Below are 21,441 nucleotides of genomic sequence, written 5' to 3' on the forward strand. Positions count from 1 at the left end.
GTGTGGGAGACAGAGGAGGTCTAACTTTTACTGATGGGGAGGGGGCAAGGAAGTTCATAGTTGCTGAATACCTGGCATATGCTAGATCCTGTACTTTAATGTACATCTTTCTTAACCTTAAATGCTATTATTGTTATTCTACTTTGTAGATGAGGAACCAAGCACTTATAATGAGGTTGAGTGTCTTTCTGGGAACGTAACAGCCAACAAGTGGGGAGGCAAGATTTAAAACAAGAGAATCTGATTCCAGAACCCCCACCAACTATTCTGCTATACTGTGTCTAAATTAGATCGCCTTACACTCCATTTCCTTCCCATTCTAGAATTTGACACTGTTGCCCATTACCAGCCTGTCCTCTACGGTTTATTCACAGCACATTGTCCTGGTTCTTGTCATTCCAATGGCTCTTTTTTCAGTGTCCTTTCTTAATTTCTACCCACAGAAATTTAGTCCTTAACTTCTCTCAAATGATCCCTTAGAATTCTCTTTTATTCTTGGTCTCTCTCTCTTCAAGGATTTCAATGCAAAGTTGTTTTCTTTTGTTCTTCAATCCTGACTGACAACTCCATATTTCTAATTGCTTGCTGGACTTTTAACTCTCGATTATACCTTCATGGGAAACTACACACCTCCACGTGGTGTCCTCTACAAACATTCCCATTTCTCAAGTACCCAAATGTCAGTCTGAACCCTTATTTCCTACTTGTAGGTACCAAATGTAGGAAAGTTCCCCTTGGGAATCTCTCCTATTCTTTTCCTTTTAGGATCTTTAGCACCTGGTTAAGGTCCTTCCGTCCTTAGATTCACTTATATTATACCCTCTCTGAGAGGCTCTACCAGCTGCCGAAAAAGCTTACGTTTTGTGTTTTTATTGGGTTGCTCCTCTTTTGGAAGAAACTTCACTGGTTTCCAAATATCTGCAGACTTTACCTTATCTAGTAATAGGAACCATGTGAAACTCCTCTCTAAATGTACTGATCCTCCCACTGTCCTCCCAGATATACTACAGTAACCCTCATGTTCACATGTATGTACTCTTAGGAATGACTTCTCTTCTGGGAGAAGATCCTTCTCGAATCCGATTCATCATCACCTGGGATCAGAATAAACCCATCTCTTGCATGAATCTCCCCTATGCAACTCTTTCCCAGAATCTCTCTCTCTTCAGAACTTACTGAATACTTATAATAGCTTCTGACTCATTCTGAAAAATGAATACTACCCTACATTGTTACATGGTCTGTCAGATTACCTCCCCTTTCTTTAAATCTGAAAGCTGCCCAAGGAAAAGACTTGTATAGACTTATTTTATTTTTCCACCATTCCTAAGTGCCCAATACAGTGCTGAGCACATAGTAGGCACCCAATAAGACAGGTGGGGACTGTTTTAAAGATATTAGGTTTCAATCATAGCCCTTTAGCTATTATTAAATTCTTGTTCCATGCAATCTGTGTTCCATTACTATTATCTGTGTGTATAAGTCCTTTCAGTCTAAAAATGACCTGTTTTTAACATGGTTCATTCTTAAGATAGATACACTGCTATATTTAGGGGAAAGGAACATGTCTGCAGTTTAATCTCAAATGGTACAGAAAAAATTGTGAGCAAGCAAGAAAGAGAATAAATCGAATGTAGTAAAATGTTAATAGCTGGTGGATTTGAATGAAGGATACACAGAGTTTGTTATACAATGTTTGCTGCTTTCCTCTAAGTTTTAAATGATTTCAAAACAAAAAGTCAAAATCTAGCTCAGTACTAAATAATTAATAATTGTGGCAACTTAGCAATTTAGTTTCTCTGCATAATCTTCAAAAAGATTTAAAAAGCTCATGATCTTTAGAGGTAAAATTCCCAAGTGAGGGGAATGTATATTTCAGTGACCAAAAAATATTATCGATGCACTTCAAAAAAAAATGCTAATGTTCTAGGTTAACTTTCAGAGGGAATAAACTGAAATTAACATTGTTTTTCTTGTTATTTAAGTAACATGGTATCCTTTTTATTTAAACTCCTGGAAATAAAAAAGTACAAAAAAAGGAGGGGGTAGCACTCAAGGTGTATGTTTGTGTGTAGCTATATGTGTGTACTCATGACATTAATGTTAAGTCTACTCTTGACTGAGATAAAAGAAAGCATCTTATGGACAGACCGTGGAAGTTTTGTGGGGTCACAGACCATACTGTGTCCACCTTCATTCCTAGCTCCTAGCACAGAAATTTGCTGAGCCACATTTTAAAAGAAGAGTCCCACTGTTAATAGCATCCACAGCTGTCCCTGACAGCAAAAGAATATGTCAATGGCATGTCAGCACTGTGCACAAATGGACAGCATCTGTACACTGTACAGCTATAAATATTTAGAAGTGACCCAGTTCAGTGTTCTCAATTTATTGGCGAGAGAAAAAGAGATCAAGTAAAGTTAAATGACTTGTTCAGGGTTGCGTACAACCGTCGAGCAGCATAGCTACAAATACAGTCCATAACCCCAGGGCTTTCCACGGTGCTTCACACTGATGCCAGCAACATTTTGACTGGTACGAGTCAATACAGCAAAACGGGTTTCCAAAATTTCTTACCTGTATGGTATATGCTTTGTTTTGAAATAAAACTAAGCTAGGCAATAATATGCACACAATGATTACCTCAGTCTTTCATGTTTTATCATGCTTTATCACACAAAACTTTTTAAAGACACCGATACTGCAAATGTGCTATAGATGCGCCACTAGACTGTTTCATCGGCATTGATAAATTTTAAGTATGCAAAACACTAATAAAAAAGACAAAAATATTTTTAGACAAAGTTTGCAGAGGTACCTGAATGTTTTTTGAGGACTCTTGCCAATTCTTCAATAGTTCGTACACAGTCCAACCCCTGCAACAAAAATTGCACATACTGACTCAAAAAGGGAAGACGGGTTCCAAACCTGGCTACAGATAGTTTTCATTACCTTCCGAAATAATGATATTAACTTCAACTCATTCTATATACATTTTTCCCTTTTAGGCAAGCCTCGGTCAGTATTCATAGGAAATAGCCTAAGGATACAAAAATTCCCATAGACCCTATTTACTAATTGTTTTTGGAGGTACAACAGAGGCTGAAATCAGATGCCCCAGGAAAGTCTGAACCATTGTCCAAGTGAGGACCTCCATTTTTCCCCTCTATGTAACTCCGTTATTCAGAAGGGCCCTCTGTGCCAGAATAAAGAAGAAGGAGCTTCTGTGCCCCATTTTATTAATTATGGGTGGACTTTCATTATATTTCAGTTAAGAGCTGAGGAACTGCTGTGGAAAGTGATTAAGCTCAGATGATCTCTCCATAGGACTGTGCATAATGCACAAATGAAAGTCATACTGCAAATACAAATGTTTCAAATAAATTATACTTAAAAACACTGGGCTTACCTTTCACAACATAAACCCTTTTGATGGCTATACACATCCCAGAATGTATTTGAAATTTTCCTTCAGAAATGCCCATAAAGCTCGTTTCTAAGCCATGTAAAAATTCAATATTGATGATGCACAATCAGGTAATTCCATATACTGGACCCAATCTTGCTTATCCTCTTTACTCACCAAACTCAGGGTAGATAACTTTTGGCTCTTTTCCCAAATCAGATACATCCTCAAAAGACAAAGACTTGAAAGTAAGGAAAGACATAAAAAGATCTTGAGTGACAGCAGCATCACTCATTTGGCTATACAGCGTTTGGGCTGTTGTTAAAAATAAAAAAAAGGGGGGCGCCTGGGTGGCTCAGTCATCAGGCGTCTGCCTTCAGCTCAGGTCATGGTCCCAGGGTCCTGGGATCGAGCCCCACATCAGGCTCCCTGCTCAGCGGGAAGCCTGCTTCTCCTTCTCCCACTCCCCTCTGCTTGTGTTCCCTCTCTCACTGTGTCTCTCTCTGTCAAATAAATAAAATCTTAAAAAAATAAAAAATAAAAAAATAAAAGGAACTTTGCACTTCTCAGACTTTATACCTTTATGCAGTATTTTATATTTTATAAAGGCTTCATATTTGTCAGGGGCTAGCAAATCTTTTCTGCTCTGCAAACTGTATGACCCTGCTGTGACTACTCGACTCTGTCGTTATAGAGTGAGGCAGAGGCCGTCAACACTTCATGAATGGAGGGATGGGACTGTGCTCCATACTGACACAACAGGCAGTAGGCTGGATTTAGCCCGTGGGCCATAGGCTGCTGACTCCTGACATACATGATCCAAGCTGATGTGCACAACAATCTCCTGAGGCAAGAGGAACAGAAGGTACTCTTTCCTTTTATAGATTATCAACCAAAGACCACATGTTTACAGACATATGAAACCAAGCTTGTCTTGAATCTGGGTCTCTGAACTGTGCGTTTAGCGCTCTTATCATGGTACCACATTTGCCTGCCTGCTAAACAAGTCTCAGAAAACCACACTGCCTGCCTCCTAAAATACTTTTCAAAAAGCCTTACGTGGGTGTGTGCATCAAAGTCCACCTACTGGCCAATGGACACCGGAGGGGCTGGTTTGGCTTTGTATGTTCCCACAGGCTGCTTTCAAATCCGCTTTGTACTATAGGTTGAAAATACAAGCCCTGGTACCTCCTCATGTTTACCTCTAAGATTCTTAAGTATTTGACCAGAGAGACTGTGCCAAATGACGTACTTCGTATCATATGCGCTTATGAGTTTGGAAACTACCAAGCTGTACTGTCAGTCAAGACTGTCAAATCACACCGCCACAGCAAATTCAAGTTTTATGTGGTCACTGTACCTCTGCAGTTTCAAGTCCATTAATTGTCATACAGACGTCAAGGTCACTCTGTTTGAACCCAAATCCATTTTTGGAGGAGCCAAACAAGCTCAATTTAGTTCCTGTTAGGGATATATAAAAGGAATAACTAATTACCTGAGTACATTTAATTTTCTGATTAAAACGGCCCTCTCATGAATAAAAAATACCCAGTTGTTAACTATCCTATATGAATCTCATCATAATTATGTTCTTTTATTAACCAGTCATTTATTACAAACTTTTCTCTCAAAATTTACTTTAAATAAATACAATCTGTATATGGTGTGAAAGATTACCAAGTGCCAAACTTTATTCTTAAATGCAAGGATATTTCAAGGAAAATGTGGATCACATCAATATATTTAATAATGTAATTTTACTGCTTTTTAAATATTCACTTTTTAGAGATTTAAAAATAACCCCAAATGAAATTTCACTTGTGGTGTCTGTTAACAGAAATCCCACACTGCTACTGTCTTCTCTGTTGGTAAAGTAGGATCGGGCAGACCAAAGACCATCCTTGGTATATCACAAAGTAACTGAAGCCCCATCCCCACCATCACCATTCTTTCTCATTCTCAAAGTTAATGTGCTTATAACACATGTACTCATTCTGAAGGAAGGTCACCCTACCTTTCTTTTCTTAAAGGTAAAAAGTTATTTACCTGGAAACTCCTGTCTTATGAAACTTTCTAGGTTTTGACGAATATGTTCACGAGCTTGATCTTCTAAAATAGTTGGAGAAAAATCCTCTGTTTAAAATAAAAAAAGAAAACATTAAGAAACAAAGATTGTTCACATTCTCTGGGGAAAAAATCATTTTTTATAAAACAAAATCTAACAAGTTAAAAAGAAAACTAAATTTTATGTGTCTTCTTGGTAGACAGCATTAGTACTATAAAATAGAGGATGTCTTTCTTTGAAAAGAGTCTGTTCCCACCCTCTTACGCTGCTGGTGGGAATGTAAGCTGGTGCAGCCACTCTGGAAAACAGCATGGAAGGTCCTCAAAATGTTGAAAATAGAGTTACCCTACAACTCAGCAACTGCACAAAGACACAAATGTAGTGATCTGAAGGGGCACCTGCACCCCAATGTTTATAGCAGCAATGTCCATGATAGCCAAACTTTGGAAAGAGCCCAGATGTCCATCAACAGATGAATGGATAAAGAAGATGTCATATATATATATATATACACACACACACACACACACCAGAATACTACTCAGTCATCAAAAAAATGAAATCTTGCCATTTGCAATGACGTGGATGGAACTAGAGGCTATTAAGCTAAGTGAAATAAGTCAATCAGATAAAGACAATTATCACATGATCTCACTCATGTGGAACTTAAGAAACAAAACAGGATCATAAGAGAAGGGGAGGGAAAAATCAAACAAGACAAAATCAGAGAGGGAGCCAAACCATAAGAGACTCAATCATAGGAAACAAACTGAGGGTTGCTGGAGGGGAGGGGGGTAGAGGGATGGGGTAACTGGGTGATGGGCATTAAGGAGTGCACGTGATATAACGAGCACTGAGTATTATATGCAACTAATGAATCACTGACCTCTACCTCTGAAACTAATAATACATTCTATGTTAATTAATTGAATTTAAATTAAAAAAGAAAAAAAGAAAAAATTAATACTGTATTATACCCCGCCCCCACAATGGAAAAAAAAAAAAGAAAGAAAGAAAGAAAGAAAGAAAGAAAGAAAGAAAGAAAGAAAGAAAGAAGAGTCTGTTCCCAGAAGCTGCTACTGAAATAGAAACAAATCTGAACAATGGTTCTGCTCCGAGGTTTCAGAAACCCCGGGTTCTATAAAGGTGGTCCTCAGGGAACTGCCCCAGAGTGTGAACACAGAAGTTTGTAAGCATGCGCATATATATTATTTTCTAAGGGGAATCTAGTTTCCTTTCATAGCTTATAACCTCCAAAAAGGTTTAAAAGCGACTCAGTGACTGGTTAACAAGTAAGGGCCTTCTGGCACTGTGAGGCACCAAGTTCATCTCAACAGCTGCCTGCCTCTCCTCAATGTTTTTCAACTTTAACCCTCTGTCTACCACTGCTTCCCCGAACTGGTATTCCTCAAAGGGCTGTTAGGGGGCTATTAATTAGTGTTAAAGTATTTTATGCTCAAGTTTTAGAAATGCTGGGATAAAGAGTTAAATAGGTTCTTTTCCATAACACTTCTCAGAGGCCTTTATTATGCTAACGTGCCCTGCAAATCTCTCCAGCAGGGAAACGCGGGTACACTCATTCCCTACTTGGAGTACTTCTTGCCATGAAATACTATTAACTGCACTTAGGAAAACAGTTCAAGGAACACTAGTTGGGAATGCTAGTACTCCAACAGTTAGACTTAAAAGATCCTCCCTCCTTCCCTGTCTTTCCTTCAACAATTGTTTACTGTGGGTCTCAACTGGAACAGGCAGTACATAGAGCTCTGTTGACACCATGGAGAATGGAACAGACTCGGTCCCAGTGATGGAGCTAACAGGTCAGTGATTCAGAGGACTCTTGAGCAAATGTCAATGCAATATTTGGACAAATGAAAAGAAATGTTAATAACTTACTATAACACTGGATGCAAACTTGATCTAAGATATTTGAAAATTTGGGTGTCAGTGGTGGCAAAGGTTCCAGCTGAATTCTTTTGAAGTCTTCGGGACAGTCCTTCTTGAGATGACCTTCTCGTTTGCATAAGCTGCACACAACCGTAGGAGACTGCAGGAAGGTGGCAAAGTAAAACAAGACATAATATACAACTCTGCCAAATAAAGGGGTCCTGAATCATTTTTTTAAAAGTCCACAGTCTACTCTCACTTTCCAAAGGAATAAAAATAATATGCAGTCACTCCAGAGGGGGACATCTTTTGGGATACTCATGAGACAAAGGTAATAATTTCCACTACCAAGAGCATTCCCTTTCTCCAATGCAAATTTGCATGGGTCTGAGGGAAAGAGATGGAGCAGCTGTACTGGAGTGTAAGACCAACTCCTCACTACCACCCAGACAGGGGAGAGCTCTGTTCTAGTACACAAAAATTAAAATTACATGCATTAAAACTGTTTAATGTCTCTTGGTTCTGGGAGTGGCACTGATTACCTTGCCTTTGGTGAATGTGAGTTTACTAAATTCATAGAAGAAATCAGACTGATCCACAGTTGAGCTTTCCTCGCATGCACTTTCTTCTTTAAGACAGATCTTATTAAATTCCATTAGTAGAGCCCCATCCGCAGGTTTTCCACTTTCTTTCAAGTCTTTATACTTAGCAGACTCTCCTAATTCATCCTCCTCCTCAGACAGGGCATCCTCGTCCCCTGATCCCGTGTATGTATTTTCTAACTCATCTTCATTAGCCAAGTCGTCCTCATCTTCCCTTCGGGTAATGGACAGCCTGGGTTCTTCATCGTCATCCTCTTCCTCTTCCTCCTCCTCCTCTTCATCGGAATGAATGATTCCTGATGTATGGCCCTGTCTTGAAGGGGTGAAGTGGCTTAGAGCATCTTCGAGATCATCAGTACCTTCTACGCCTTCTTCGTCAACATCAGCTTTGTCCTCTGAAGTAGTGAATCCATCACACTCTCTGGCTGCAGGATTTTGGAAGCTTTCTAAATCCAAAGTGCTCTCTGTTTCATTATTTTGTGTGCTGCCGCAGATGACAAGCTCTCGATGTCTGCTGCGCCTTAAACCCTGGTCATCGGCAGTCAAAGGATGCTTGCCCTCTCTCCCAATTTCACTTCCTGTTTCTCGATGGTGTCCTTTAATATCCTCATACTCATCACAACTGGCCCCTGCCTTGACACAGTCTGGGTTTTCCAGGTGGACACTGACGTGCGCATTTCCCATTTCCTCCGCTGGGGGGCTTCCAAAGCTTTCAGCGGTCTCTTTAAGAGTCAGTGGCTGTACCACGCAGGTATCTGCAGTCAAACTGGCAGCACCTGGCCCCTGAGCCAAAACTGAGCTTTTGAGTTTATCATCTTTTGCTTGTGCAGCCGGGTCATGCTTGGCGACCTCTTTAGAACGTTCGGAAAGACATGTGACAGTACTCAGAGGCTTTGGAAGGCTGGATTTTGTAATTTTGTGTGGAAGAGCAAAATACTTATACGTTGTCCTTAAACAATGAAGTATATATTCAAACACGGGTTGATTATTTAGAGTCCTTGCCACATTTCTTTTAACAGAGTAGGGATCTGTAACAAAAAAAAGAAAGAAAAATCCACCACTTCATACATTTCTATTTCACGTTTTAAAAATTAGCCTGCTGTAGATAAAAACAACCAAACGATACTAAAGTTTAGCATGAATCTTGTATGCTTTTTAAAAAATTGGGGATGGGGAATAAGAAAGGTGTAGTTTAAGAACAAAGAGAAATGTTTTCTTAAACGTCTGCTCTATGAAGAGAACCCATTCTGTTCTGAACCAATTCCCCTTCCCTATTTTGTTCTGTGACTGTGGAGGTAAAAAAGGTGTCATTAGTGTGCTTTTGTGCCCTGGGGAAGTGAGGACTTCCCTCCAGGCTCTGCTGAGTGCTCTGCCTCCCCACTCAGCCAGGCCCTGTGGTGTGTAGAGCTTACCTCCACTCTTCTGCCCTGGGAAGCCCCATCACTGAACTGGCTGGACTGAATTCAGGGGCGAGAGGGAGGCACCAGGAGGAGACACCACTTCTCTCAATCTTTTCTCCTCCCCTAGAACTCCAGCAGGTTAGGCAATTGGCCAGAAGAGCTGTGCCAGAGAAACTGCAGGGGAGGGTTTAAAAATGTGAGATCCCCATGACTGCACACAGAATTTATGCAAAATGCAAAAAAAAAAAAAAAAACCTTCTTATGCAATATAAAGCTTGAAAAAAATCAAGCAAAAATACGAGAATTCCATTTAGGAGGTTCTTTAAGTTATTTGAAGGAGGAGAATTAAGATTTCTAGAGGGGTTTCAACCTCCTGACTTTGCAAAGATGGGAAGAGCTAGTCCATTTAATGTAGTCTACAGGGCACATCAGAGAGTCTTTCATACAATGGTTTTAGTTAAATGAGCCTTCGCTAGAAAAAGTGTTCTCATGAATTAGTTCCAAATGCTACTGTAGATATTCCAATAATAACCAGCCCCTCTTTCTATGAAGAGGAATCAAACAAAGAATTATTTTTCATGAGAAAAAGTATTTTCTCGCCTTCGTAAAACTAAATGACAACAACAATCCAGGAAAGGACTGAATCTAAAAATCCAGCAAGGAGAACAGTAAGGAGGAAAGGGGGATTCACACATCATGGGGTGGGGGAAAACTCTGTATAAGCATTTAAGTTGTTAAGCAATTTACAAAGAAAGCAAGGACTCAGCCAGCCACTGTTTTAGCTGTTTTTTTTTTTTTTTTTTAACTAAGACGTTTTACTGCAGTGCTTAAAAAAACCCAGGATGAACAAACAGTTTGGTCCCTTGGAATGACCACAGTAACACATGCAAGATTCTAACTATTTCACTTTCGGGGTCAGGCCTACATTACGTGTGGAGGCTGAAAGGAGAATGAAGTAAAAAGCATGCGGTTAGACTGGTACCTTAAAAAAAAGGGAATTACAGATAAACATTTTGAGATACCTTCAATGGCAATGCGCTTTTTGGGCCAATCCTTTGATTCCCGAGATACAGATTCTTTGACACGAATACTGATCACTAAATCAGCCAAATTAAATTCTAAAGCATAGAATCGAAGCATTTCCACCCAGAGCTGCCCAACTGGAACTGACGGGACGTGCTTGAAATCAAACATTAATGATACCTATTAACAGTAAAGAGAAACACACAGGTTAGTCGAGATGTCAGCACAATCTGAAAAATTAGAGATCATTCAAGCAAATTATAAAAAACCTAAAAACCTTAGCAAAGACAGGAATTTGACAATCCATCTAGGTAAATCAATCTAGGTTATATTTCGTTGGTGAGAAAATGGGATTCCTACCCTGCACTCCTGGGATGAGAGCATGTTAAAATCTAACCATCATCATAGGAGCAGACAGGCAATTTTAGGCAACCAGGTGGCACTCCTTATTTTGAAGCCTGAATGACAGGTGGAGAGAAACGTGCCCGGATTGCTACTCTCAGCACGGAGCTCTCCCTGGCGCTGCCGCTGGAGGGCGCGTTTACACTTACACACAAAAATGGGCGGCAGCTATAGGCGGAGAGCAAAAGGCAAAACACTCCTTTCATTTGCTCTGAGAAGCTACATAAGCTCACTGAATCTGCCAGGGACAAATGATTTTAAAGTCAACTCTTTTTTTTTTTTTTTTTTTTAAGGTTTATTTATTTAAGTAATCTCTCTGCCCAACGTGGGGCTTGAACTCATGACCCTGAGATCAAGAGTCTCATGCTGTTACGCCTGATAGAGCCAGGCTCCCCAACGTCAAGTAACTCTTGACATCAGAAATTGATGCAGGTTTTACATTCACTGACTCTCGACAAACTGGAATATACTGTGATGGACTATACTGGAAGGTGCACAGGACCTAGAATAGAAACAAAAGAGTCCAAATACTGACTCTGCCACTTCATGGCTCTTAGCTGCTCTTGGACTTAGCCTCTTCACTCTCAGTCGGAGTGACAGCATAGTGGCTAACAGAACTGGTTTTGCAATGGGACACTTTAGGCTTGAAATCCAACTCTGCCATGTACTAGCCGCGTATGATCCTGGCCAAGCTCTATGCTGTCTAAGGCTCAGTTTCCTCATCTGAACAATGGGGATTACAGTACCCACCTCAGAGGGTTGTTGGGAGGACTGAGTGAGAGAATGTCTGTAAAGAGCTTAGCACAGTGCCTGGCACACATGTTCAAAAAATGGTCGCTATCATTATCTGCAGAGTAGGGATGGTACCACCTATAACACAGGATAGTTATGAGGATTAAATGAGAAACAAGGGAAAGCATCCGGCAGATTTGGTTGCTCTCTGTATTCTTTCACTTAGATACAGTCTTTCAAGTACAAGAAATCCATTTATCATTGAAACATAATGTCACAACTGTAAGATGCTCTTGAGAGGTAATCCAGCTCAACTCCCTTAAGTTACAAGAGAAAACTGAAGCCCAAAGAGTTGATGTGACTTGTCAAAGGTCCCACTGCTTGTCAGCGGCAGAACGAGCACAATGTGTCTCGATCCCGGTACCTCGCCATGCAATCAATCTTGACCCTATCTAGGTCTTCATGTCTGAAGTGGTAGCATGACTGATCTCTCCAAATAGCACGAAAATGTAAACATCAAGTATTTGCTTGGGCTTACAGCAACAGCTTTTCCTTCTCTAGGTATACAAATCTGTTGCACAACATACTTTATTATACTGAGCTTCAAAACAAGTGGTATAGTATTTTATTAATCACTAAATCCTGACCACAAGTATTCTGTCAAGTACGATAAAGTCATCAGGTAGATTTACAAAGCAGAACTGCCTGAAAACGGAAATTATCTAGGTCCCGAACACTGTAGTTGAGGACACAAAGAAAACCCCCAGAAATTGAAAGCCTCATTAAATTTCACCTCTGTATCCATAAGCCTTATTCAGCATCACTAATGGCTCTTCAGCATCTCACTGAGATGACTTGATAATACCACAATATGGAACTTACAAAACCTTGGACATATCTACACTAGTGGTACTTAAGCTGTTTTTCATTATTGTTTTTATTCTTTTAAAGTAGGGAACGCTTTCTTTTTCAAAAACAAAAAAATGGCAACTAACATTTACTGAGAGCTTACCACTCGCTTGGCACTGAGTTAAGCATTCTAGAAGCCAATGACCCTATGAGAGGGTACCAATATCATCTCCATTTTTAGGTGAGGAAACTGGGGCCCAAGAAGATTAAGTCATTTTCCCATGGACACACAGCCAGGACGTGGGAGAGCTGGGATATGAATTCACAGATTCTGGCTCCACAGCCTGAACTCTTCTCCACTACTGAACCCCAAGTAGAAAAGAGAAAAAAGTGGTGGTGTTCTGGTGGCAACAGGGGTTGAATGGCACCACTTCCCTTCTCTCTCCAGCGCTCAAGGATTCGAGAAAACACAACTGGAGAATCTATGATTCACCACCATTTCCCCATTTTAAGCATGGACCTGAGGAGTGACAGGACTTGTTTGAGTAGAGTGAGGACTAGAATCCTGGTCTCAGAAGTCCTTTGTGGGTATTGCTACCGTTTCATCCCAGAGAGTTACGGGGAAGGTCGTGGAGTCAGGGCCCATACACCAATTTGGGGCAGATTCCTATTCTTATTTCTAGTATAATTACATTGCTCAGTTTTGTTTGAAATTTCAATGGCAATTCTTCCCTTGTGCATAAATTTCCCTGCCTCCCCCTAATGGTACTGATGAAGACACTGAAATACATTATATCGAATACTTCTTCACTGTGGATTCAGTGATCTGAATTTTATCTTCTCTCATTACTTGTCTATTTCAAGGACTGAACAAACTAGGGAATGAAATATCCACGAAAGAGTTAAGATAGTTGACAGATGAAAGGAGGACTGATTAACTCACAGACTCCACAATTAATAATGAAATCAAATATAAATGGCAAAATGAACAATGAGAGAGAACAGACCTGTCCCCTTTTAACAGGTACTTCTTTTGGTGTGTCTGCATCCTCGGCGGCATTGTCAGTGTATTCCCAGACCACGGTGTCTTTCTGAACATCTTTAAGGTTGAAGTTCCCTAGTTTGTTTAATGAGAATCCTTCGATCTAGGAAAAATTAGACATATACTATTATTATGAGATATAAAGGATTTTATAGCAACCAGAGTGTATTAACCCTGGAAGAAATGAAAACACAGCCCATTGAAAATAGAAAAGGTATCAGTTTATGGACTGAGACATCTGTTAATTTAAAAATATTTTTTAAAAGTAAAAAACAAGGTTTTCACTTGCAAAAGAAATGGTGATTTTGTGAGATAATTCTTTAGTAAACAGTCTAAGAGAAGGTAACATGGCCTAGGCCCAAAGCCACGGGTTCTGGAGTAAAACTGCACAGGCCCCAACCTCACCTCCCTTGTGGAGCTGTGAGACTTTCAGTCAGTACCTTCCTCCTGGTCTCAGGTTTCTGTAAAAACGGGTTACACTAGAACTTCCCCCATGAGGTAGTTGTGACATGAAATAATGGACACAAACCACTGACACAGCATATGGCACACAGGGAATGCTCAATATGAGAAACCATTTCTATTGATGTTGCTGAGATGCCAATTGCTAAAGAACACAGTCTGGGCTCAAAAGGTCTAAGAAGTGTGGAACAAAGTTGAACAGATTTCTTTATTGTGCAGGGGGCTTGATCATAGCCTTTAAACTGGTTAATGTAGCTAATGAGTCATGGTGTGGGGTGTGGATGCGGTATCCTGTTACTCAAATGTATTTCCACGTCAGATGGGACTACTTTTTTGGTTTAGTACACAGAATGATCCTTCTAAAACATAAGCCAACATTTCATTTCACCTGCTCACAATGGTTTCCTTCTTACTCAGGATAAAATTCAGTCCCTTCCAGGGCCTAGGTAATCTGGCCCTTTGCCACTTCTCTGTCCCATCTTCTCGATACATCCTCCTGGCTCAGAGTGCTACTCCCTCTGCTTTAAAAGCTCCTCCCCTAACAACCACGGAGCCACACTCCCTGGCTGGCTTGTACTTTTAGGGCTCTACCTAAGAAATCCTTGCCCACCCTCAGGCTGCGAAGATTTTTTTTCCTTTTTCTTCTGGGAATTTGATTATTTTATTTTATTTTATTTTGAGAGAGAGCGAGCGAGAGCATGAGTTGAGGGAGAGGCAGAGGGAGAAGGAGTGACAGACTCTCAACTGAGCAGGGATCCTGACAAGGGGCTTGATCCCAGGAGCCTGCGATCATGACCTGAGCTAAAGGCAGACACTTAACCGACTGAGCCACCCAGGTGCCCGGGGAATTTGATAATTTTAACTTCTACATTTAAATCTTTGATCTATTTTGAGTTAATTTTGGTGGATGTTGGGAGGTTAAGGGTTGATGTTCATATTTTTTTTCCTTATGAATATCTAGATTCTCCAGGATCAACTGTTGAAAAGACTTTCCCCCAATGAAATGCTTATGCACTTTTGTTAAAAACAGTATCAATGCTTCCAATCCACAGACCTGGTATGTCTCTACATTTCTGTATGTTCTTATTTAATTTTCACAGTAATGTTCTATTGTTCACATTGGAAGTCTTACACATCTTTTGTTAAATTTATTCTTAATTAGTGTATGTTTTCAAGCAGCATTATTAATGGCATTTTTCAAAACCACTTTTAAATGTTGCTAATATATAAAAGTACAAATTTTTTAGTATATCATCTTTGTATTCTATGCTCATACTAAATTTAATTAACTAAGCTCTAGAAGTGGTTTTGTAGTTTTCTGAGGATTTTCTATGTAAACCATCATGTAATCCAACATAGAGAAACTTCCACTTCTTCCTTTCAGGTCTTTATGACTTTTTATTTTCTTTCCTTATTGTAATGACCAGGACTTCCTTTAACTATTTGGATAGGCAGTACCTACTGCCAGGGACCTAATCAATAGGGACATTAGTAAGATGTCGGAACTAGAGTTCAGAATGACGATTTTAAAGATACTAGCTGGGCTTGAAAAAAGCATGGAAGATATTAGAGAAACCCTTTCTGGAGAAATAAAAGAACTAAAATCTAACCAAGTCGAAATCAAAAAGGCTATTAATGAGGTGCAATCAAAAATGGAGGCTCTAACTGCTAGGATAAATGAGGCAGAAGAGAGAATTAGTGATATAGAAGACCAAATGATGGAAAATAAAGAAGCTGAGAAAAAGAGATAAACAACGACTGGATCACGAGGGCAGAATTCAAGAGATAAGCAATACCATAAGACGAAACAATAGAATAACTGGGATCCCAGAAGAAGAAGAGAGAGAGGGGCAGAAGGTATACTGGAGCAAATTATAGCAGAGAACTTCCCTAATTTGGGGAAGGAAACAGGCATCAAAATCCAGGAGGCACAGAGAACCCCTCTCAAAATCAATACAAATAGGTCAACACCCCGACATCTAATAGTAAAACTTACGAGTCTCAGAGACAAAGAGAAAATCCTGAAAGCAGCTCGGGACAAGAGATCTGTAACCTACAATGGTAGAAACATGAGATTGGCAACAGACCTATCCACAGACACCTGGCAGGCCAGAAAGGACTGGCATGATATATTCAGAGCACTAAATGAGAAAAATATGCAGTCAAGAATACTATATCCAGCTAGGCTGTCATTGAAAATAGAAGGAGAGATAAAAAGCTTCCAGGACAAACAAAAACTAAAGGAATTTGCAAACACGAAACCAGCCCTACAAGAAATATTGAAAGGGGTCCTCTAAGCAAAGAGAGAGCCTAAAAGCAACATAGACCAGAAAGGAACACAGACAATATACAGTAACAGTCACCTTACAGGCAATACAATGGCACTAAATTCCTATCTTTCAATAGCTACCCTGAATGTAAATGGGCTAAATGCCCCAATCAAAAGACACAGGCTATCAGATTGGATAAAAAAACAAGACCCATCGATATGCTGTCTTCAAGAGACTCATTTTAGACCCAAAGACACCCCCAGATTGAAAGTGAGGGGGTGGAAAACCATTTACCATGCTAATGGACACCAAAAGAAAGCTGGGGTGGTAATCCTTATATCAGACAACTTAGATTTTAAACCAAAGACTATAATAAGAGATGAGGAAGGACAATGTATCATACTTAAAGGGTCTATCCAACAAGAAGATCTAACAATTGTAAACATCTATGCCCCTAACATAGGAGCAGCCAATTATATCAGGCAATTAATAACAAAAACAAGGAAACACATCGACAGCAATACAATAATAGTGGGGGACTTTAACACCCCCCTCACTGAAATGGACAGATCATCTAAGGAAAGATCAACAAGGAAATAAAGACTTTAAATGACACACTGGACCAAATGGACTTCACAGATATATTCAGAACATTCCATCCCAAAGCAACAGAATACACATTCTTCTCTAGTGCCCATGGAACATTCTCCAGAATAGATCACATCCTAGGTCACAAATCAGGTCTCAACTGGTACCAAAAGACTGGGATCATTCCCTGCCTATTTTCAGACCACAATGCTTTGAAATTAGAACTCAATCACAAGAGGAAAGTTGGAAAGAACTCAAACACATGGAGGCTAAAGAGCATCCTACTAAAGAATGAATGGGTCAACCAGGAAATTAAAGAAGAATTAAAAAAATTCATGGAAACCAATGAAAATGAAAACACAACTGTTCAAAATCTTTGGGATGCAACAAAGGCTTTCCTAAGAGGAAAGTATATAGCAATACAAGCCTTTCTTAAGAAACAAGAAAGGTCTCAAATACACAACCTAACCCTACACCTAAAGGAGCTGGAGAAAGAACAGCAAATAAAGCCTAAACCCAGCAGGAGAAGAGAAATAATAAAGATCAGAGCAGAAATCAATGAAGTAGAAACCAAAAGAAATGGATGCATTCCTAGAGATGTATCAACTACCAAAACTGAACCAGGAAGAAATAGAAAACCTGAACAGACCTATAACCACTAAGGAAATTGAAGCAGTCATCAAAAATCTCCCAACAAACAAAAGCCCAGGGCCAGATGGCTTCCCAGGGGAATTCTATCAAACATTTAAAGAAGAATTAATACCTATTCTTCTGAAACTGTTCCAAAAAATAGAAATGGAAGGAAAACTTCCAAACTCGTTTTATGAGGGCACCATTACCTTGATCCCAAATCAGACAAAGACCCCATCAAAAAAGAGAATTACAGACCAATATCCTTGATGAACATGGATGCAAAAATTCTCACCAAAATACTAGTCAATAGGATCCAACAGTACATTAAAAGGATTATTCACCACGACCAAGTGGGATTTATCCCTAGGCTGCAAGGTTGGTTCAACATCTGCAAATCAATCAATGTGATACAATACATTAATAAAAGAAAGAACAAGAACCATATGATCCTCTCAATAGATGCAGAAAAAGCATTTGACAAAGTACAGCATCCTTTCTTGATCAAAACTCTTCAGAGTACAGGCATAGAGGGTACATACCTCAATATCATAAAAGCCATCTATGAAAAACCCACAGTGAGTATCATTCTCAATGGGGAAAAACTGAGAGCTTCCCCCTAAGGTCAGGAACACAGCAGGGATGTCCACTATCACCACTGCTATTCAACATAGTATTAGAAGTCCTAGCCACAGCAATCAGACAACAAAAAGAAATCAAAGGCATCCAAATCGGCAAAGAAGAAGTCAAACTCTCACTCTTTGCAGATGATATGATACTTTATGTGGAAAACCCAAAAGATTCCACCCCAAAACTACTAGAACTCATACAGGAATTCAGTCAAGTGGCAGAATATAAAATCAATGCACAGAAATTAGTGGCATTCCTATCCACCAACAACAAGACAGAAGGAAGAGAAATTAAGGAGTTGATCCCATTTACAATTGCACCCAAAACCATAAGATACCTAGGAATAAATCTAACCAAAGAGGCAAAGGATCTGTACTCAGAAAACTATAAAATACTCATGAAAGAAATTGAGGAAGACAAAGAAATGGAAAAACGTTCCATGCTCATGGATTGGAAGAACAAATATTGGGAAGATGTCAATGCTACCTAGAGCAATCTACACATTCAGTGCAATCCCCATCAAAATACCATCCACTTTTTTCAAAGAAATGGAACAAATAATCCTAAAATTTGTATGGAACCAGAAAAGACCCTGAAATAGCCAGAGGAATGTTGAAAAAGAAAAGCAAAGCTGGTGGCATCACAATTCCGGACTTCCAGCTCTATTACAAAGCTGTCATCAGCAAGACAGTATGGTACTGGCACAAAAACAGACACTTAGATCAATGGAACAGAATAGAGAGCCCAGAAATATGGTCAACTAACCTTCAACAAAGCAGGAAAGAATGTCCGATGGAAAAAAGACAGTCTCTTCAACAAATGGTGTTGGGAAAATTGGACAGCCACATGCAGAAGAATGAAACTGGACCATTTCCTAACACCACACACAACAATAAACTCAAAATGGTTGAAAGACCTAAATGTGAGAGAGGAGTTCATCAAAATCCTAAAGGAGAACACAGGCAGCAACCTCTTCGACCTCAGCCGCAGCAACTTCTTCCTAGAACATCGCCAAAGGCAAGGGAAGCAAGGGCAAAAATGAACTATTGGGACTTCATCAAGATAAAAAGCTTTTGCACAGCAAAAGAAACAGTCAACAAAACCAAAAGGCAACCGACAGAATGGGAGAAGATATTTGCAAATAACATATCAGATAAAGGGCTAGTATCCAAAATCTATAAAGAACTTATCAAACGCAACACCCAAAGAACAAAGAATCCAATCAAGAAATGGGCAGAAGACATGAACAGACATTTTTCCAAAGAAGACATCCAAATGGCCAACAGACACATGAAAAAGTGCTCAACATCACTCGGCATCAGGGAAATCCAAATCAAAACCTCGATGAGATACCACCTCACACCAGTCAGAATGGCTAAAATTAACAAGTCAGGAAAGGACAGATATTGGCGGGGATGCGGAGAAAGGGGAACCCTCCTACACTGTTGGTGGGAATGCAAGCTGGTGCAGCCACTCTGGAAAACGGTATGGAGGTTCCTCAAAAAGTTGAAAATAGAGCTACCATAGGATCCAGCAATTGCACTACTGGGTATTTACCCCAAAGATACAAATGTAGGGATCCGAAGGGGTATGTGCACCCCGACGTTTATAGCAGCAATGTCCACAATAGCCAAACTATGGAAAGAGCCAAGATGTCCATCGACAGGTGAATGGATAAAGAAGATGTGGTATATATATATACAATGGAATATTATGCAGCCATCAAAAGGAATGAAATCTTGCCATTTGCAACGACGCGGATGGAACTGGAGGGTATTATGCTGAGCGAAATAAGTCAATCAGAGAAAGACATGTATCATATGATCTCACTGATATGAGGAATTCTTTTTTGTTGTTGTTGTACATTCAAAACTTCCTATCTAGTGAGTTAACTTCTTATTTTTTTCCTTTTTATTTATTTATTTATTATGTTAATCACTATACATTACATCATTAGTTTTTGATGTAGTGTTCCATGATTCATTGTTTGTGTATAACACCCAGTGCTCCATGCAGTACGTGCCCTCTTCAATACCCATCACCAGGCTAACCCATCCCCGCCCCCCCAGAACCCTCAGTTTGTTTCTCAGAGTCCATAGTCTCTCATGGTTCATCTACCCCTCCGATTTCCCCCTCTTCATTCTTCCCTTCCTCCTATCTTCTTCTTCTTTTTTTTTTAACATATAATGTACTATTTGTTTCAGAGGTACAGGTCTGTGATTCAACAGTCTTACACAATTCACAGCGCTCACCATAGCACATACCCTCAACAATGTCTATCACCCGGCCACCCCAGCCCTCCCACCCCCCACCACTCCAGCAACCCTCAGTTTGTTCCTGAGATTAAGAACTCCTCATATCAGTGAGATCATATGATACTGTGTTCTTTCTTCTTTTCTCATGAGTCTATCAGGGGCTTATATTACTGATCAAACAGTTGGCCTTGTTTTCTCTATTGTTAGTCTATTTTCTCCTTATTGATTTTGCCCTTAGCTTTAATATTTCCTTTCTTCAAAAACTTACTTTGGGTTGGGACACCTGGGTGGCTCAGTCAGTCGAGCATCTGACTCTTGATTTCAGCTCAGGTCATGATCTCAGGGTTGTGAGATTGAGCCCTGCCCCAGGCTCCTGCTCAGCCTGAGTTGCTTGTCCTTGTCCCTCCCCCTCTGCCCCTCTGCTCATGCTCATGCTCTCTCTCTAAAATGAATATATAAAATCTTTAAAAAAATAAGAACTTACTTTGGGTTTATGTGGCTCTTTCATTTCTGGCTTCTTGCGGTGAAAATTTAGGTTACTGACTTTAGACCTTTCTTTTAAATTTAAGCATTCAAACCTATAAATTTCCCTGTGAACACTAATTTAGCTGCATCTCACAAATTTGGATGTACTGTGTTTTTATTAAAATTTAGTTCAAAATATTTCTAATTTCCTGTGTGATTTCTTCTCTGACCCATGGATTATTTGTAAGTACACTGTTTAGTTTCCAAATAGATAGGATTTTCCTACATATATTGCCATTATTATTTCTAATTTAATTCCATTGTGGTCAAAGAATATATGATTTCAATCTTAAAATGCATTGAAACTTCTTTTTAAAACAGCATATGGTCTACCTTGATGAAAGTACAATATGCACTTGAAAAAAAAAATGTGCGCTCTGCAGTTGTTGGGTGTAATGTTCCACAAATATCAACTAGATCCAGGTTGTTGTCAATAGTGTCTATCAAATCCCCTAAATCTTTACTTGTTTAGCTAATACATTAGTCACCTGCTGAGGGGGTGTTATAATCTCTTACTCTGATGGGATAGATTTTGTCAATTTTTGGCTCATGTTTTTGGTGCTTAATAGACACAAACATTTAAGATTGTTTTGTCTTTCTGATGAATTGACCCTATCATAATGAAATGTCTCTTTTTGTCTTTGGATAACATTTCTTCTCTTAAAATTGATCT

At 39.6% G+C, this 21,441-nt stretch overlaps 1 protein-coding gene across 10 annotated transcripts in view; it reads right to left on the reverse strand.

Annotated features, from left to right (window-relative positions):
• TUT7 (terminal uridylyl transferase 7) overlaps positions 1 to 21,441 on the reverse strand; it is a 66,322-nt gene that overhangs the window by 23,912 nt on the left and 20,969 nt on the right. For all 10 annotated transcript variants that reach the window (XR_013443788.1, XR_013443787.1, XM_078061554.1 and 7 more), the window contains exons 11-17: positions 13,374 to 13,511; positions 10,383 to 10,563; positions 7,901 to 8,988; positions 7,368 to 7,518; positions 5,453 to 5,539; positions 4,767 to 4,867; positions 2,819 to 2,876 (exon numbers count right to left, since the gene is read on the reverse strand). Coding sequence is in view for 8 of the 10 variants with exons in the window: in XM_078061554.1 (XP_077917680.1) it covers positions 2,819 to 2,876; positions 4,767 to 4,867; positions 5,453 to 5,539; positions 7,368 to 7,518; positions 7,901 to 8,988; positions 10,383 to 10,563; positions 13,374 to 13,511 (1,804 nt within the window). In the remaining 2 variants the exon portion in view is untranslated. The remainder of the gene's footprint in view (positions 1 to 2,818; positions 2,877 to 4,766; positions 4,868 to 5,452; positions 5,540 to 7,367; positions 7,519 to 7,900; positions 8,989 to 10,382; positions 10,564 to 13,373; positions 13,512 to 21,441) is intronic.

Source organism: Halichoerus grypus, chromosome 14, assembly GCF_964656455.1.
Source record: "Halichoerus grypus chromosome 14, mHalGry1.hap1.1, whole genome shotgun sequence".
Lineage (NCBI taxonomy): Eukaryota > Metazoa > Chordata > Mammalia > Carnivora > Phocidae > Halichoerus > Halichoerus grypus.